Below are 17,420 nucleotides of genomic sequence, written 5' to 3'. Positions count from 1 at the left end.
CGGTGCTCCCGCACTCGGTGGGAAGTTGTGGCACCTTCTCCCGGTAAACGTCCCCCTTTGCTGTCCCGGAGGCTTGCAATCAAGCCTAAGATACAGGTGTTTGGCCAATTTGCTAGACTACCCAAAAGACAACGTGTACGTGGTAGAAGCGGGTAATTTAAAACTCACCTAATTATTACACTATCCTATACATTGCATCAGTACCTGATACGGTATTATCTAATATCCCAGTGAGAAATGCAGGCTCTGCCTGTCCCTTTCCCCTTCCAAAACACAGAAAAGTTGTGTGGCTGAGTATATAGGTACACAGATTTTTAGCAATAGAAGGTACTGGGCCAGCATAAGAGTGATGAATGTTAGGTTAAATATACACAGCTTTGTTTCGAGGTTGAATGTAAAATCTAAATTAACCTGGCATAGTCTTGGAAGTAAACTGTCACGTCTGGGTGCTTCTGTGGCCTCTTTTCTGACTCTTCCCCCCAGAGCATTCCTGAAGCGCTTAGTGTATAACTAACTGCAAGGTGTTTACATATTTGCAGGTAATCGACAGCTGAGATGTCACAGGGGTGTGCGGTTCCTTCTAACAAATATGCTGCTTTCACTAATTTGCTTTTATTCTCAAACTCAAGGACACTTTGCCTAAATGTATTAGCTGCAGGCAGTGCTCTTAGTGCACAAGCTGGTGTATTATTAGTCCTTTTGTTCTCTCCAATTGCTACATATTTTCAACATCAGTTTTTCCAGTAATTTTTCCTTAAGTGACTTATGGCTTATCTTCGCTGCAGAACAGATTTCAAGATGAGAGATATGCTTGAATTAATGTAGATAAAGCCCCTGTCTTGAGTTGCTATCTTGAAGAGAGTCAACTACAGCAGCATATAGCAGCTGCAGAGCTACGCTGACAATCAGCATGCGCAGCTCCATACTTCTCTTGCCATGTTCTTTCTGGCTGTGTTACTTCCAAGTGGAGTTCTCCCAAGGATAGGTCACGGCACAGCTAATTTGAGACTTGGCTTTACTTTCAAGTGGTTATGTTCTCTTTCAGATGTGCCCTTTAACAGCTGCTTTATCATTGACCTAACTTGGAAATTAATCAAGTACTAAATCCAGCATTGTGCCTGATGATGTTGTGGGAAACAGGCTTCAGGCTCCCTGGTGACTCCATAGGTCTAGCCTAGGTCACTGGATAGAGCTCAAGATGATCGGTTCCGCCCCCAGCAGTTCCTGCCTTGTTTTTCCTCCCATCCACAGGACTGTCTAAATTGAACTAAATTGCAATCTTTGTACTATAATCTTGTATTAATGGCTCTTTCACCTTTCTTATAGCAGAACTTCCTTTCTTACCCAGTGCCTAATAGGCACTCTAGTTCAATATTTGACATGCTTACAGTTGATTTTTCTCCTGTTTCTGTCAGCTGGATGCATTCTACTGTTGCTGTAGGCCTTGTAATTCTCCCTTGTTAATGCCTGCCTTTCCTGAGCCACATCTTCTCTAGATAAGGAATGTGGATGGTGATTTCTCCTCACCCCTAAGTCTCTTCCAAGCCATTTTGGTGAAAGTTACTGCCTATAATGCAACGAGAGAGGCCAAGTTTCCACATCAGACAGAGGGAGGGGAAAGAGAGAAGAAATGCAGCAAGTAGGCTTTTACCAAATTTTGGGAAATTAAATAAGAGCAATTGCAAGCTTTTCCCCTTGGCCACTGACTTCCCTTTTATTGGGACAACTTTTGAAGTTAATTAAAAAAAAAAGGGAGAAACTCCACTCCAAGATCTTCATATTTCATGGCTTTTAGTGATGACAGAAACTTAGTCTCAGCTCTCAGAAGTTCTGGGACACTGTAACTCTTAGAACTTACAAGAAAAGCCTTTTGTAAATCTTAAACTCATATCATAGTAGGGGGAAAAAAGTGGGAAGATCTTTGTGGAAAATCAGGCTTTCCAACCACTGTCTGCTAAAAGTTTGGATATTTACATTCTCTGTAGTTATCGGTAAACAGGAGTAAGGTTTCTTTTAAGACTTTTTGCTCAAGAATCTGCAGACAGCAACAACAGAAGCTTTTATTTTCTCTGACTGCTGAGATAGATGAATTGCAAATCCACAGGCTGAGGAGAAGCAAAATAAGATGTTGTATCCTTGTCAATGATTAAATCAGGTTTGATGCATCGAGGTAGTTCTACTGTGTTCTTTGATTCACCCTAGCTTGAATGTATCAATAAAAAAGAAGTTAAGGTTATGTCTAAAAGTGTTTACCTTTTTTAGCGTCCAATTCTGATCTAGACAAAAGTTCCAAATGGGGAATTTTCCTAAGCAGAATTAAAAAACTGTATTCAGGCAATGTTTTCTACATATTCAAATGACTGAATAAGTAGAAGCTAAGGCATTTTGTCTCCAAGGTATTTTATGTGGATTTTTCGAGAAGGGAAAAGCTCTACAAGAGCCAGGTTTATGAAATTGAATGTAAAAGTTAATGTTTTTCTTTCTCAGGTAGTGATATCGTCAGATGGCCATGAGCATGTGCTCACTGTTTTTTGAGCGTCAAATACCATTTGTCTAAACTGAGGAGGATAATTTACTAATTGATTGACTGAAGTGGAATGGAAAGTGGAATTGAAAGCATTCACCGAAGATTTATTTTGGACAGACCTGAAAAGCCACAATATTAAAAAAAAAAAAAAATCTTTCTTTTCTTATTCTCTCCATCCCACCCTGTATGGCTCTTCTGATGTGAGGGCTTTGACTGTTTGGTTCAGAAATGAACAGCATCTTTTACAGTTATGTACAAGTTACATCATCATTTCTTGGGCAATCTTTGCCTTCATGAAGGCACATGGAATGGGATCTAAACACACTCATTAGCTCCATTAAAATGCATAGGTAGAATGTTAGAAATCCTTCCATCCAGCTACTGGAAACGTCACACCAGCTACAAAATTAGTTATCAGTATGCCTCAAGTCCTAGGTAACTTCAACCTATTCTTGCTTTGCAGAACTACTTAGCGTTCCCTCTTGCAGCAAGATCACTGTGTTGCACCAGAAGCTCACAGAATTTGAAAGTCAACAGGCCACTTAGAGCCATCAAAACTTACTGTAGATAGCTAAGTATTTCCCTGTATTATTGTATGTCCTTAGAGTTAAGGAAATTTTCGTGATGTAAATGTGATTTTAGGGGTTAGAGATGCAATATCATATGTTTGCTTTGCTTTTGTTCTCCCCTAGTCATCCACTTCTGTTTCTCCCTGTATCCCTTATACTGATATGAATCACTATGACTGCTCTTATGTTGCATTTTTATGTGCTTGGCTTTGCAGAACAACCTGGGCAGCAATAACCCTCTGCTTGGGACAGTGTTTCATTTTTCTCTTTTGCAGGTGTCAGATATTCATATCAGTAGATTTCGGGATCCCAAACGAGCTCCTGACTTCGAAAAATTCTGTTCTGAAACAATTGATATAATTCAGCCAGCACTTGTTCTAGCAACAGGTAAGCAATTCAAAAGTGTGAATTTTGTGTTGAATGTGCTGTCAAAGGAAGAGCAAATAAGCAAAATTCTATGATCTCAAGAGAGAACTTTAAAGCCTTAAGGTATCTTAAGCAATGGAATTGCAGCTGAAGATAGACTGCTAGAAGCAGATTAGAATAACTTCTCAACTCAAGAGAATTAGTTTTTATTCTGTGTCTTGAGTCTGATGGTGAGTTTAGTGTGTTATATGTAACAAAGACATAATTATGCAATATAGCTATTGTTTTCCCTATATTTGTTGCTACACCTTAGTCCTTGCTAGCAGCTACCTTCCTTCTTGTCCTTCTGGTAGTCATTCTACATCATTCTTCATGTTCGGAATTGCAGAAGTGAGCAGTGTCTCTGATTAGTCATTAAGAGCCAGTTCCTCTCTCAGAACAATCCCTGCTCATTTGTATGAAATTCACCTGTGAACTAATGTATAGTATAATCGCATTTGTTGCTGTCTTGGAATCACAGCCTTGCTTCTCTTGTTCAAGTACATCGGAGGCTGGATTTCATTGCTGATTTCCATTTGTGCATATCATACCAAGACAGGTGAAACAAGCCTTGCTATTTCATTTGATAGCTTGCTATTGCTATTGAAATGGATGAAGTTTTGGCAAGCAAATCAAAAAGACTTTGAGCCATTACTATACTATGCAAGGCTTTAGAATCTTAATGCTAGACCTGGACTTTTGCTTCTACAGAGTTACTTATCTGCTGCTTGCTTTTTAAGTTAAGAGTTCAGAAATAGCATACATCTTTTAACTAGCAATGCAGGGAGGCATTACTATATGAACAGAAATGGGAGTGGTTCGAACTTTAATTGGAGCTTGAGGGGATACAGAAGGTGTGAAGTTAAACCAAGCTTCTATGACTAGAATCTTTATGTATAATGAATGCATAACAATTTTCTTCACTTTGACATGGCATTAGTAAAAGTGCTGCAGTGACGTGGTTGATAGATGTTTGAACAGGCTGCCGCATCTGCATTAAAAGGCATTTACCCTTATAGTAACCTCTTGGACCAGATGACAGGAACGTCCAGATTGCACACAGGAGGCCTGCAGCCACTTACACTAGGAGGCTTGGATTGCGTGCTTGCCTAGTTACAGTATTTGTGTAAGCTGTGTAGGCCTCTAGTTATATCTCACCTTTATACTCTTTCAGGTGACCTGACAGATGCTAAGACGAGAGACAAACTGGGATCTGAGCAGGTAGAAGTAGAATGGAAAACTTACCAGTCAATCCTGAAGAGATCAAGGGTCATGGAAAAAACCAAGTGGATAGACATCAAAGGGAATCACGGTAAGAAGGAAATGAAACATCTTTCTTTCTTGTGATTACAGAGCTGATTTAGGCAAGTTAGAATATAGAGGTAAAGTGTTAGTACTTACTAGCATGTTAGTGGTGGTTATGAGTCAGTAGAAGGGCTTGCCATCCACGCCTGCTCTACTGAAGGCACACTTTGTTTACAGGGACTTACTGGAGTTTTAGTACCAGGGAAGTAAGAGTCTTCATTTATTGCTTTTGCCTGGCAAGTGGTAGAATATAGCTTCAGATGTTAGTTTCCAGGTCATTAGTTTATATACCCCATCTTTTAATGGAAGGGCAAACTGTAACCTTACCCTACTGAAGAAATGGTTTCAATTTACTTTTCATAGATTTCCTCCCACAGGTTTAACTTAAAAAGTATCACATGTTCAGCAATTAAAGGAAATCTGGTTTCTTTTGAATAGAAGGAACTCATGGAAGTTTGTACACATTGTAGCTGTTGCTACATTCTAGGCATTCAAACACAAGCTAACAACCTTGTAGGCTGTATAAGCCAGCCTTACAGGAAGGGCAAAACTAGAAAGCCTAGCACTGGGGAAAAAAAAAGTGCATGCTTTGTCATATACAGCCCACATATGACATTTTACTCCTATTTCCCTATCAGGCTTCTGTTACCAGACTGAAGGGAGAGGTGGATCCCAGTTGCAGTACAAGCCTCCCCGAGCTGCTGTCTGTTTTACACATGCTATTCTTTGATGCTATTGCTACTTTATTTTCCTTGGATGAGTTAGGTCTTACTTATCGAGAATGCACCCAATCCAAAAAGCTTCTGAAAAGCTTTATGGTCAAACTGGAGACATATGGTTAGCTTTTAGCCACTAAATGACAATTCACATTCCCACAACAACTTTATCTTTGAATTGAAACTTAAATGAGAAAACTGTTCCCACTTTTAGGTCAGCTGCATCAAGTATATAATGTCTTCTCTGCACAGTTAGACGGTCTGCTTGTCAATTACATATTTTTAAACAAGTAGCTCTTCAGTGCCCGCTGAGACTGCTTTATCTCAACATTAGGAAATAAAATACAGAGGTCAATGATCAATTTGATCTGAAAGTTTCTTCATTTCCTTTTTCCTCTCCCTTACAGATTCATTCAACATTCCACACCTGGATAGCGTTCGGAATTATTACAGGTACTTTTATTTACCATACAGATGCCATTATAGTCAAGGTCAAATTCACTAAACAATATTCTGTTTTCAGTTATCACATATGTGCTTTTTCACTGACTTTCCTATAGTCCAGGATCATATTTGCTATTCCCTCTGTCTTTTCCATTGCCTGTTAGTAGAGCAGAATAGATTGAGAAAATAGAGAATTCTTTGTGCAGACTTCTTATCTCTTATCCCTCTGTGCTTTATAATTGAATGTATTGTAAATCTGCCTGTGTCTAGGAAATGTTCTGTGCATTGTGTGTTCAGTTTCCTCAGAACAGTTGTGTGAGATATTTCTGTAAAACCAGTGTTCCTAAAGAATGCTTTTCCTCCTTAAAATAGATGAAAAAAGAAAGCAAGACAAAATGTCTTTTGTCACTCTTTTTTTTATGTTCTTTCTGCATCCCCAAAAGGGCTTTTCGTGTCATATGGGTCTAAACTTTATCTGAGCCATTTCTTCACATCCAAGTCATTTTAGAAAACTGAAAGTAGGGAAGCAAGAAGGCAGATGATGATGATGGGTGGACAAATGTTCTTGAGGAACACACGTGAGATTTAAATGTGAAGATAGATGAGGAAGCTTTCCCCTCTTCAGCTGGCTTTTTTGCTCGTACATTGTAAAGGTTGCCTCAGTTGTAACTCATGTTTAACTTCTCAGTTTCTCCTGCCTTTCACATCTGAACACAAAATCTTGTCTCGTAATTTTGGTAGTGCTTTCAGCTTTGACTCTTTGGAACTGGAGGAGGACTTGGAAATCTAAATTCTACTTTAATTCAGGCTCTTAAGCCATCCACTTTGCAATAAGAACACAGATTAAACATCTGATAGTTCAGTTTGCTTCAGTTCCCTGTGGCCCAGCAGGAGCAGATAGGTTTTCCCATAAATTCTGTGGAATAGCATCCTGCAGCTGCATTTGCAGGAGAACACGGAATTCACATGTGGGTTTACCATGAAGGGATGAATGTATGGTGCTAACAAGGCTTTTGGATGCTAGTGCAGTGCACATCCCTGTATCTTTTGCCACGTTGTGGCTACATGACAATCTAGTATCAGTCTTCCACTCTAGTTTAAGGCTGCTATTAGAAGTCCTAGTGACACACATGGGAAGATGTAGCACCAGTGAATTTGCCAGATCATCCCTGAATTGTTGGTTGGCCTGGACAAGCTTTCTGTTTGGAAAGATGGATGGATCGCCTGCCTCTAGTCCTGAAGATGTACTGATAGCAAAAGGGATTGGAAAGGATTAGGGTGAAATTTCAAAGCAGTTTAGTCAACCTAAGCATTTTGAGTGAAATTCTGAGTCAGGTGAAAAAGTCTTTGCTTATTAATTAACAGTCTCTTCCTAAACAAATGTGTTCTCATAATGGTTTTTGCTTCATTATAGTCTGTCATCATAGCAAAATAAAGAAACTTTAATGAGATTTATCATACTTCCTATCTAAGACTGAAGAAAGGCACTAAGAGTCCTCAAAAGCCATTAAGCATCACTAAAGGCAGAATTATCTTTACAGGGACAATTTTATTAATCTGATGCATTAATAAAATATAAAGATTAAGAAAATTTTTAGTAAATGTGCCATGCTTTAGGAAGAGAGAAAGGAGATGTCGGAGTGAAATGGAGTCTTGTGGAAGCCTTTCTTCTCCCCCACCGCTGTGAAGGTAAACAGTCAAACTGACAATGTCTTTTTTTTTTTTTTTTTTTTTCCTCCTGAGTAACAGTAAGGCACTGTCTGCTTGCCTTTAAGTGATCCTGAACAAATAATTCATTCTTTGCTGTACACCTTAGAGTGCTGTAGCTTGCAGATATAAAAATAGAGGCTAGGGAAAACAGTTATTCAACACCACATTCTGGTGTTCGTTATGTATTAAAATTAAAGAAGGCAGCAGTTGTATTGAAATACAATAATATATTTACACAAAAACATGGGTTCCTGTTTTACATCCACAGCATGAGCAGAGGATGATTCAGCTGTTACACATACTCTAAGTGGGACTAAAGGCAGAAATCTTAGGATTATGATACTGAGCTTCCAGTTTTTTTATTGACGTTCATGATGTTCATAAAGGTAACATTAACTTCAAAAAAAAAACATTGTAGAAAGGGTCTTATGGCATTGCAAGTATTGATTTATATCTGAAACTTGTTTTAATATATTGGCTTTTATTCTGTTCAGGTCAACCTTTCTGGCAATTTTATTGTTTATTCTGATTGGTGGAGGAATAGTGATATGAACTGCTTTCTGGATGGCTGTGTTCAAACTATACGCATCATCTGAACTCGGGGATGTTTTAGCTTCCACATATCATGCAGGGAGTTTTAAAAAACAAAAACACACACAAAAAAACCAAATCCAAACCACACACACACACAAAACAACAACCCCAAAGCCCAAAAGAAAACAAAAAAATCCTCCCCAATTAAACCAAATAAGTTTTAGTTAATCTCAGATTTATTCACAGCCATCTTAGTTACAGAATTTAATTCTTAATTGAGCAATTTAGTAGGTACCATTAGTTGGAATGTTATCTGTCTTTGCCAGTGGAGGATATGTGCAATTCCCATCTAGCATAAAGTATCAAAAGCACTTCAATTTTAGAAGTTAGAAAAACTGAAAATATCTGTTGTCAGTGGAAGGACAGAAAGCAACGTATATATTCATCATTATGTGTATTTATCGTAGCCAATATTAGCATAAAACCATGGGGGGAAAAAAAGGGGGAATTAGTTGACGTGTCTCTTAAGTCCTTCCCTGTTTACAGTTCTCTCTTAGTGTTTTAAGATTAAGATTCAACAGCTCAGTTAACACCAGGTAATGTGCAGAAGAGCAGCAACCCTTTTTGCTCTCTCCTTTTACTCTTTGAATGAAGAATTCTGATGACTTTCCACAGGTGAGAGGAGAACTGGTAAGATTTGCTATGTCAAGAAACAAAAAAGAGTAATAAGCAACAGGAAATGCTGCCGCCTTTACTATTTATAAGATTTGGTGTAGTGTAGTCTCTCTGTTCTGGATCTTCTGGAAAATAACTGAAAAGGTTCAATATTTCTTTGGTTCAAAATCATATTCCATTAGCCAACAGTTGATCATTCTACATCAGAGTAACTTAAGAGATCTCTAACAAAATAGTGGAGACAAGACTTGATGTCCCTGATATTTCTAGGTAAGCAAGGAAAAATTCTTTTTGAAAAATTCTTTCAGATACCAACAATAAACACAAGACGATAATTTTTTTTTCCTTTGCAGATCTCCTTGAATTAAGAGTGGTGTAAGATCCTGCTGTCCTGTCATCTTGCCTATTTGTTTTGCATCACTTATGCTGCTGGCCTATCCTTTATCCATAAAAAAAGTACCATGTTGCTCAGGGAAAGCGTATTTATACTAACATTTTTTTTTTTATGTTTGTGTGCTAACATGCTGCTTGTCTTAACATGTGACCCATGTAATGCATCTTCTCTGAAGTACAGACTTTTCAATGCCATTGATTTTTAAGAAGAGACTTTACTGCAGTAACAAGATGGAGCTAGATCTAATGCAAGCAATCTTGCATTTATGCTATGGAGGTCATTTTTGTCATTGCTGCAAGCTTTTCTAACAGCAATATTTCCATTTTATTTTGGCAGGAAATACTCTGCCTGGCGTAAAGATGGCTCTTTCCATTACATCCACACCACCTCTTTTGGGAACTATTCATTCATCTGTGTGGATGCCACACTCAGCCCAGGCCCTAAGAGACCCTATAATTTCTTCGGGATTTTAAACATGGTATTTTATAAGTCTTGGCATTCCATTTTGCTGGCTGTTTTACTTCTGTAGTGGTTTGTCTGGGTTGTGTGTTTGTTTCTTTTTATAAAGAAGAATTGTCTGAAAGATTTGTGTTCATTTAAAAGATTCTTTACATTTTTAAGTTATTATGCATGTGGGACATTTGTTTAGAAAAATGAATGTGTCACTTAACATATGGAGTATGTGTGTTTTCTCTCTTAAGAAATAATCCAGTACAAAAATGTCAAATTAGACATTTTAAGGACACTGTCAGTAGTTTCTTAGCATTTAGCTAGACTTGAGTGATAATTTCCTTATATGCTGTAAAGTTTAAAAAAAAAACTTTCTAATTTCACTCCTTTTTGCTTTGTTCGATATTTTTTTTTCATTAATATTACAGATGAGAGAGATGCTTTTTTTTATTAATATTACAGATGAGAGAGCTGGAATGGAATAATGTGAAAGATAATGCTACAAAGAAATGTGTCATTTATGAAAGTGAGGTCTGATCTTCTGAGACCATAAAAATTACATGGTATTGTTTTGAAAGAATAACATTAATCCCAATGTTTAAATCACATATCAGCTTAGATAACATTTTGCTTCCCTTTGATTTTTCTCTGTAGTTTGTTGATATGCTATTGTTCTTGAGATACTCTTCTGAAGTGTTGGCAGAGTTACTGTGTTCTGGTAAACAGATGCCATGTTTTGCCTGTGATAATGGCCTCAATGAAAAGTAAAATGTTCTCCCTCTAATCTTGTCTAAAGGAGGCTTAATTAACACTTAATTAAGTGTTTGTAAAGCCCTTGGTGATACTTAGATGAAAGGTGATGTAGGAGTGCCAAGTACTGTTCTTATTGTTTACTGTAATCCATAGTGGGTGCAGTAGATCTGCACACAAACGCTCAAGGAGCTAAGAAATGCAGTTGGGTCTAGAGCTCCTGTCCTTGGCTGCGGTAAGTCAAGCATTTGCTTGCTAATTACCCAGCAGCAGGAGTCCAGAGAGGGTCATTTGCAGATTTTTGCCAAAACTGAAAGTAAAGGAATTTGAAAAATAAATTAGATCTGTATCAGTGATCTGATTGCATAGCTTAGGTAAAATATTCTTAAAGCCCAAATTCATAAAGGCAAAGGAAATATAATTTCACTTAATAAGCCTGTTACATTAACCCAGAATGGTATACTGAATCCATTCTTTTTTTAATATACCTTCTTTTCTGTTTCCTTTATTCATGCCTTTCAGTGTTTCTTTTCAGGTAGGAGGGAAAAGAATATGTTGGTGGTTCTCTGGGTTACCCTAAAAGATGATCTGCAAAATGGTGAAAGAGTGGATTTGTGTTCTTTTCTGGTTTTAGTTTTCCTGTCTCCTCTGTTAGACTTGGAGATCTTACTGGTATTGGGGATCTCTCTAGACAGTAAGTTGGTTGATTTAATATGGGAAGTCAAACAAGTAAGGGAGAGATATTTTACCTGCTGTGCAAAGTGTTACTTTTGCTTAACTTTAGCAACGGCTGAGTAGTATTTTCAAGATTCAGCATCATAGTTTATCCAGTTAAATGACTGAAGCATATGGTGCACAGTTTCTATGGTCTGTCATGCCTGTAAAAGGCCATTTAGCAACTCAAGAGATCACAGGGATGATAATTGGAAGGTAAAGATGCTTGTAAAATCAACTCAAGTGTGTCATCTTTGACTATATAAATAAGCAATAGAAAGGGTAGAAGTATTGCTTACTAAAATCCTTCGTTATATTTCACTTTTCCTGTTTTGGGTTGCAAGGAAGATGTTGAGTGTCTCGGTTTCACTTTCTTTTCCAACATCGGATTTTAGGGATCCATCTAGAAGTATGGTTTGTTCATGCACAGTTCCCTGAAGCAACTGAGAGTATTCTCTGTGTGTAAAAAAAAAAAAAAAAAAAAAAAAAAAAAAAAGAGAGAGAGAGAAAATTAATTGCATTCTTCATTAGTTTCTTTCTGCTTTCCTTTTGCTATTCTTTCCAAATAGCCTGAATGTTAACAGGTTTGTTTGGTTGTCTTTCAAACACCTGCCCGTTTCAGAGTCAAATGAAAGAGCTATCTTTGATGGCAACAGAAAGTCTACACAGCAATCATACTATCTGGTTTGGCCATTTTCCCACCTCAACAATCATCTCCCCAACCCCAGGAATACGAACATTAATGAGGTAAGATCTTTCTTTTTTCCGGTATGTTTTCAGTCTGAAGTACATTTCTTGCCTCTCTTCACATACTTGTCTGTCACTTTTCAGGTTTTCTGCCATCGTATTTCCTTCCCACCCAAATAATCACAATTCTTACGTTCTTTTCTTAGTTCTGCCACAGCCTATTTATGTGGACATCTCCATACAATGGGTGGGCTGATGCCAGTCTTGCACAGTCAACACCGTGGCGGCACTCTGGAACTCGAACTGGGAGACTGGATGGATAATAGGAGGTGAGTAAACCCTATGTGAGCAAATTATTATATGGAGCCTACCTGGTTATACTGTGATTCCCTTTTATGCTGTTTGGAGAATTTGAAAGAAGCATTAGATCTGCCTGACTGGTTATTACTATTAATGTTTTTGAAAAATGTCTCTGTGTCTGTTTGGGATGTTTTTCCCTATACCAACAGTGTGCTAATAAATTAAGTAATTTTTTTATTTAGGAACTTGGGAAGCATGGGAATCAGCTGTGCATGCAGTAGTTTGTATCAAAAAAATTTTTTCCTTTCGTTATAGGTACCGGATCCTTGTGTTTGATCATGACCTCCTTAGTTTCGCAGATCTTAACTTTGAAGAATGGCCTGTAGTTCTCATCACCAATCCCAAATCCTTCCTTTACAGCAGTTCTGCTCATGAACCACTAGTCAAAATTATTTATTCCACTCATATCAGGTACCCTGTAATCTCTTGATTTCACAATATTTAACTATTTTAACCAAGAAAGACCCCAACTATTACAATGTACATCTATATGTATATACACAAAACCTTTTTTTTAAATGCATGTGTCCACTATTCTCAGAATTCACTGTTCTCTGGAAGATTGTTCCTGAGAGCTCACTTTGTATCATATCTGTGATAAAAGGGGATTATATAATAGTAATTCATGTTTGTTTTATTTATGCAGTTATTTCCCCTAAAGTCAATTGAACTTTTTTATGTAACCAAAGCCTGGAGAGTTAGATTAACACATAATCTGAGTGTTTTCTCTATTTGCTTCAGAATTCTTAGCCTCTTGTGTTTTCAGTTTTACATCCCTTATATATTAAAACATATTAAGGCTCTGCCAATTTTCATATTTGCTTTAAATCTCTCCATCTTTCCATTTCTTCCTTTTCTATTTTTTCATTTATGTTTCAAATTTCTATGCCCTTTCCAACATCTTATATTTGCTGTTTGACCAATATGCATGAAATATATGGGTATCTTGCATACACAGAATTACAATCGAAAGAGGTTCGTCATACTTTTCAGTTAGGAAGCAGTGTCCTACTAAGTCTACCTACTTTGCAGTTTCCTATTTAGAACCTTATCTGAACATTCTTACGATTATATTAAATATATGAACTGGTAGAATCATTCACCATAACTATATGAGACTCCTTCATTTGACTGAAACATGCTCTGGAATGCCTTTCGTATTACCAGAAATGAAAGAAATTGTATGTGCAATATATTGAGTCTATATTAGTATCACTGTCTCTCTGAATATCAGCACTGCCAAGTGATACTATATTTGTTGGTATCTCAGATCTGTAATATCAGTCTTGCATTCTACTCCATTTCTCATAAATTCAGTTACCAAGACTGAGAGGTTATATTCTGACCAGCAAAAAAAACCCAAAAAACCAAAAAACACAACAACAAAACCCAAACCAAAACAAAAAAAAAAAAAACAAAAAACCCCAGACCACCACCAAACCCTAAAAACAACCCACACCCAACAGCAAAGGACTTCAGAGAGAGAGACTGGCAATTTTTAATGAAAAGTATACAAGTATTTGATTATGTGTCTGTATGTGTGCAGGAGGATGCATCCCACTTGTGTTAGCAAATGTTTTGACAGCAAGAGTTCTAAGATCATTTCTGCCAGGACCTGAGGATCTCTGCCACTTTTTCATCTGTTCCACAGCCCGGTTTTCTATCCTATTCTTTTGCACAATACCATACAGAACTTCTCTTTTTAACTGTAGGAAAGAGCTACCATGTTACCGTTAGCCTAGAGATATTTCACCGTTTTAATTTCTAATTCTTTTGTTCTCTTAAGTACAAGGTAGCATAATCTTTAGGGACGTCTCTTCAGGAAGTGATGACAAATCTGCAAGTCCTGTAACAAATCTGTTTATTTTGCTGTTTATTCACTCCTTAGAATTCTGGCCTTCTCTCCTTCTGTCATTATCTCTGTCAAAGTCTATATAGACGGAGTTCACTTGGGGAAGGCGCATCAGGTGTCTGGCCCTCTTTATGTACTGCAGTGGAGCCCGCAAAACTACAGTGAAGGGTTCCATCACATAGATGTGACTGTCCAGGTAAGGTACCTGTTGGCATTCTTTCTATTGAATTTTTACATTATCATGTCTGCTCCATCACCCTTCTGCGTCACATAACTAGGGACAAAATACATAACAGGCTTCCTTTCATATTTGTCTGATTACAAAAATGAAAAAACACTGACTGCTGAGCACTAAAACATTCATAAAGCATTTGGACAAAAAAATAGGATTCTTATTTTTCATGAGAAATATAATAAGACATGACAAGAGCAAGTAATTGGTCAAATTATTTTGAGTAACAGGCAACAATTAACTTTTAAGGTTGTCTTGGGGAAAAAAAAAAATAATCGGGCTTGATCAAGGAAAATAGAAAGTAGCATCATGTTAGTTCAGAAGGCAAAGGAACTGGATCTGGAAGATTGGAATGCTGTCTTTGATTATCTGTTTGAAGTTCTTTTCATGATCTCTTACAGGCTGACAGTGAATACGGTTTCGGTTTCCCAGAACATCAGACTTAACTGATACTAGATTACTGGGTGGAAAAAAAAAAAAAAAACCAAAAACATTTTTCAGTGAATGCTTCTGTTCTTGGTACTATATTTTATTTTTGTACCTTCAAGTGGCCTTCAAAGAACTTGATCAGACTGTTCTAACATTCTGCACATTTGCACAATAGTAATGGGAAAGTCAGCTTTGTCCTGGTGGAATCCAGCTAGGCATTGTTTCTCACAGGACAAGAGCGATACTGCTTTTTTTTTTTTTTCTGATGGCGTTTCTGTACTGCCAGTGTTCTGCCTCCTCGCTTGTTACCAATTTCTGTGATGCTTTACTTGGGAAAGCTGCATTTTTATAAGTGGTTTGGTTTTTGTTTGGCTTTTTTTGATGATGAAAACATATGCACAAAACTGAGTAACATTTGAAGAGGGTTATACAGGCCTGCACAGCAACAGTTTGCTTGCAAATACATGCTTGTTATCAGATAACTGAGAGGGATTTTTCAAAAAACTTAATTTCCTTTCCCTTCCAGTCATAAATCACTATTACATCTAGTAACTGAATAGTTTTGGGAAAGCGAGGAGGATGAAGTGTTAACTTGAGTTAGGTACCAGGAGAAAATAGGAATACTCAGTTGCTGTACATTGTTTCTGGGATTGTCCAAATGTTTTCTCAGCTGTAATCACACTAAATATACTGAATCCTTTACTATAAATAAACCATTTATTATGTACTGGAAGATAAGTTGTCAGTGTTACACATGCAGAAATACCACTGTTGAATAAATGTAGTGCTGTTATTGTTTATCAATATCAGTTTCTAGCAAATATGCCAGAAAAGAAGCACAACAAAGCTTCAAAATATTTTAAGATGGGCTATTATCTAGAATTGAGCTTTCAGAAAACAAGTGGTGGTGGTGGCCAATAAATAGTCACTGTCTTCCACAAGTTGTTGAATCTCTGACAGGATCTCCTTCATATGTAGCACTTTCAGACTATGATCTTACGATCACCAATTTATTTGAAACTACAAAATTGACAGTAAGTGATCCTTTGTAGGGAGAAGTATTCAATACAGCAGTATGCCAGACATGTATGCGTCAATTGCATCTTTCCAGAAAAGCTGCAATGATAATTAGCAACTTTAACTAGATATTCTGTGTACTACCGGTATCTAATTGCTCTCATTTTATACCAAACTAGGATGCTTCAGGAAGAATTAGCACGCAGGGTCATATATTTGCTATGGAAGAAGAAAACCTCTCTCTTAGATTTGGCTTTTGGCCATCTGTTATTCTTCTCACTGACCACTACGTTCTAGTAAGTACTTTCAGCAAAACAGCTGTTTTCTGGTTTCCCCAGAGACTGCAGGAGGCATTTTCCTAATTCCTGGTAGACTTGAATGCACTTTGCTTTTTCCAGATATGACTCCATTGGAATTTCACAAATATTTCAAGTTTCCTTTCTCAAGTTGTGCACTTCAAATGTGAATGTGCAGCAATGGTTCATGCAAACAGTTGACTTCCTGGATTTAGTCACAATTGTTCATTTTTGGGTATAGGTATACACACATTTTCTGCAAGCGAGAAATGGAAAAGAAGCTACTGGAGGTAGTAGAAAAAGGAAACATTAAATCAAAGAAAACTTCACTGTAATCTCTTGCAATATGTGTACCGGCAAGAATGCTGGAAAAAGTCTCACATCAGCCACTGACATTATAGCTAACTCTAGCAAAGAGGAAGGCAAAATTTCCATTGACTTCAGTAAGTTCCAGGTCATATCCAGAAGTGTTAAGCTCAGTACATGCAAAGAAGGCATGTCCTAATAGTTTAGGTGCACTTATAGAACATAAGAAAGTCCACATTACTGCAGATAGTATCATAATTGGCTCAAAATTATTATATTAGTTTTGTTAATCAGTAACCAATATTCTCCACAATGTCTTGAACTGCAGTTCTATTTAGTACAGCACTCAGAAAATGTTTTACATAGGAAGCGTTTACACTTTTTCAATGGATGTGTTTTACAAACCCCGTTTTTGAAAGATTCAGGTCTATCGCTTTCAGCCATCCAACTGAATTCAAGTCAGTAAGGTGCAAGTCCAGTAACTTAAACTCCTAAGTTCCTTTTTACTCTTCAGTTCAATGACACCATCAGGCTTTGAATGTGTGTTTCAGTTAGAAATCTTTGTATCGTTCTATCAATGTCCGTAAGGCATGCTCAAAGGCAGCTACTACTCCAGGGCTGGCTTAGAGTTAAAACTGTCTTTTCAGGCTCGTGTGCTCTTTGGACTGATTGTGCTGATTCAGATCGCCTTGCTCGTTATTTTCAGATACCTCCAAAAGCCAGCACTCAAAGGTATGAACCAATATTTTCTGTGGTTTTTAGAGGATCTAATTTTCCCTAAGCTTTTTTTACTAGCTATCTGTATGCTAACAATATGTAAGTATTTGCATATTGCTGTTAATCACCATATGCATTTTGCATCTGGTACTGTGGGGTTTGATTGGATTCTCAGAAGCTGCTGTTTTGCTTTTAAGGGGACCCAGAAAACCTGTAATATATCAAATAAAGTAAATTAAAAACTAAAAACTGGATCAGGTATCTTTGTTTAAACAGAAATTCAATTAATTGAGTCTAAAGGTTTCGTTTTAATTTTCTCACTGAAGACTCC

The 17,420-nt window shown here is 37.3% G+C and overlaps 1 protein-coding gene across 1 annotated transcript in view; it reads left to right on the top strand.

The window, feature by feature from the left end:
- Positions 1 to 17,420, top strand: part of TMEM62 (transmembrane protein 62) — a 23,374-nt gene that overhangs the window by 1,362 nt on the left and 4,592 nt on the right. The window contains exons 2-11 of the mRNA XM_009319247.1: positions 3,372 to 3,483; positions 4,676 to 4,813; positions 5,930 to 5,975; positions 9,616 to 9,757; positions 11,816 to 11,940; positions 12,087 to 12,209; positions 12,496 to 12,651; positions 14,129 to 14,288; positions 15,950 to 16,066; positions 17,020 to 17,104. Of these exons, the coding sequence (XP_009317522.1) occupies positions 3,372 to 3,483; positions 4,676 to 4,813; positions 5,930 to 5,975; positions 9,616 to 9,757; positions 11,816 to 11,940; positions 12,087 to 12,209; positions 12,496 to 12,651; positions 14,129 to 14,288; positions 15,950 to 16,066; positions 17,020 to 17,104 (1,204 nt within the window). The remainder of the gene's footprint in view (positions 1 to 3,371; positions 3,484 to 4,675; positions 4,814 to 5,929; positions 5,976 to 9,615; positions 9,758 to 11,815; positions 11,941 to 12,086; positions 12,210 to 12,495; positions 12,652 to 14,128; positions 14,289 to 15,949; positions 16,067 to 17,019; positions 17,105 to 17,420) is intronic.

Source organism: Pygoscelis adeliae, unplaced genomic scaffold, assembly GCF_000699105.1.
Source record: "Pygoscelis adeliae isolate BGI_AS28 unplaced genomic scaffold, ASM69910v1 Scaffold22, whole genome shotgun sequence".
Classification (NCBI taxonomy): domain Eukaryota; kingdom Metazoa; phylum Chordata; class Aves; order Sphenisciformes; family Spheniscidae; genus Pygoscelis; species Pygoscelis adeliae.
The sequence above is the reverse complement of the archived record's forward strand: the minus strand, read 5'-3'. Positions and strand labels throughout refer to the sequence as shown.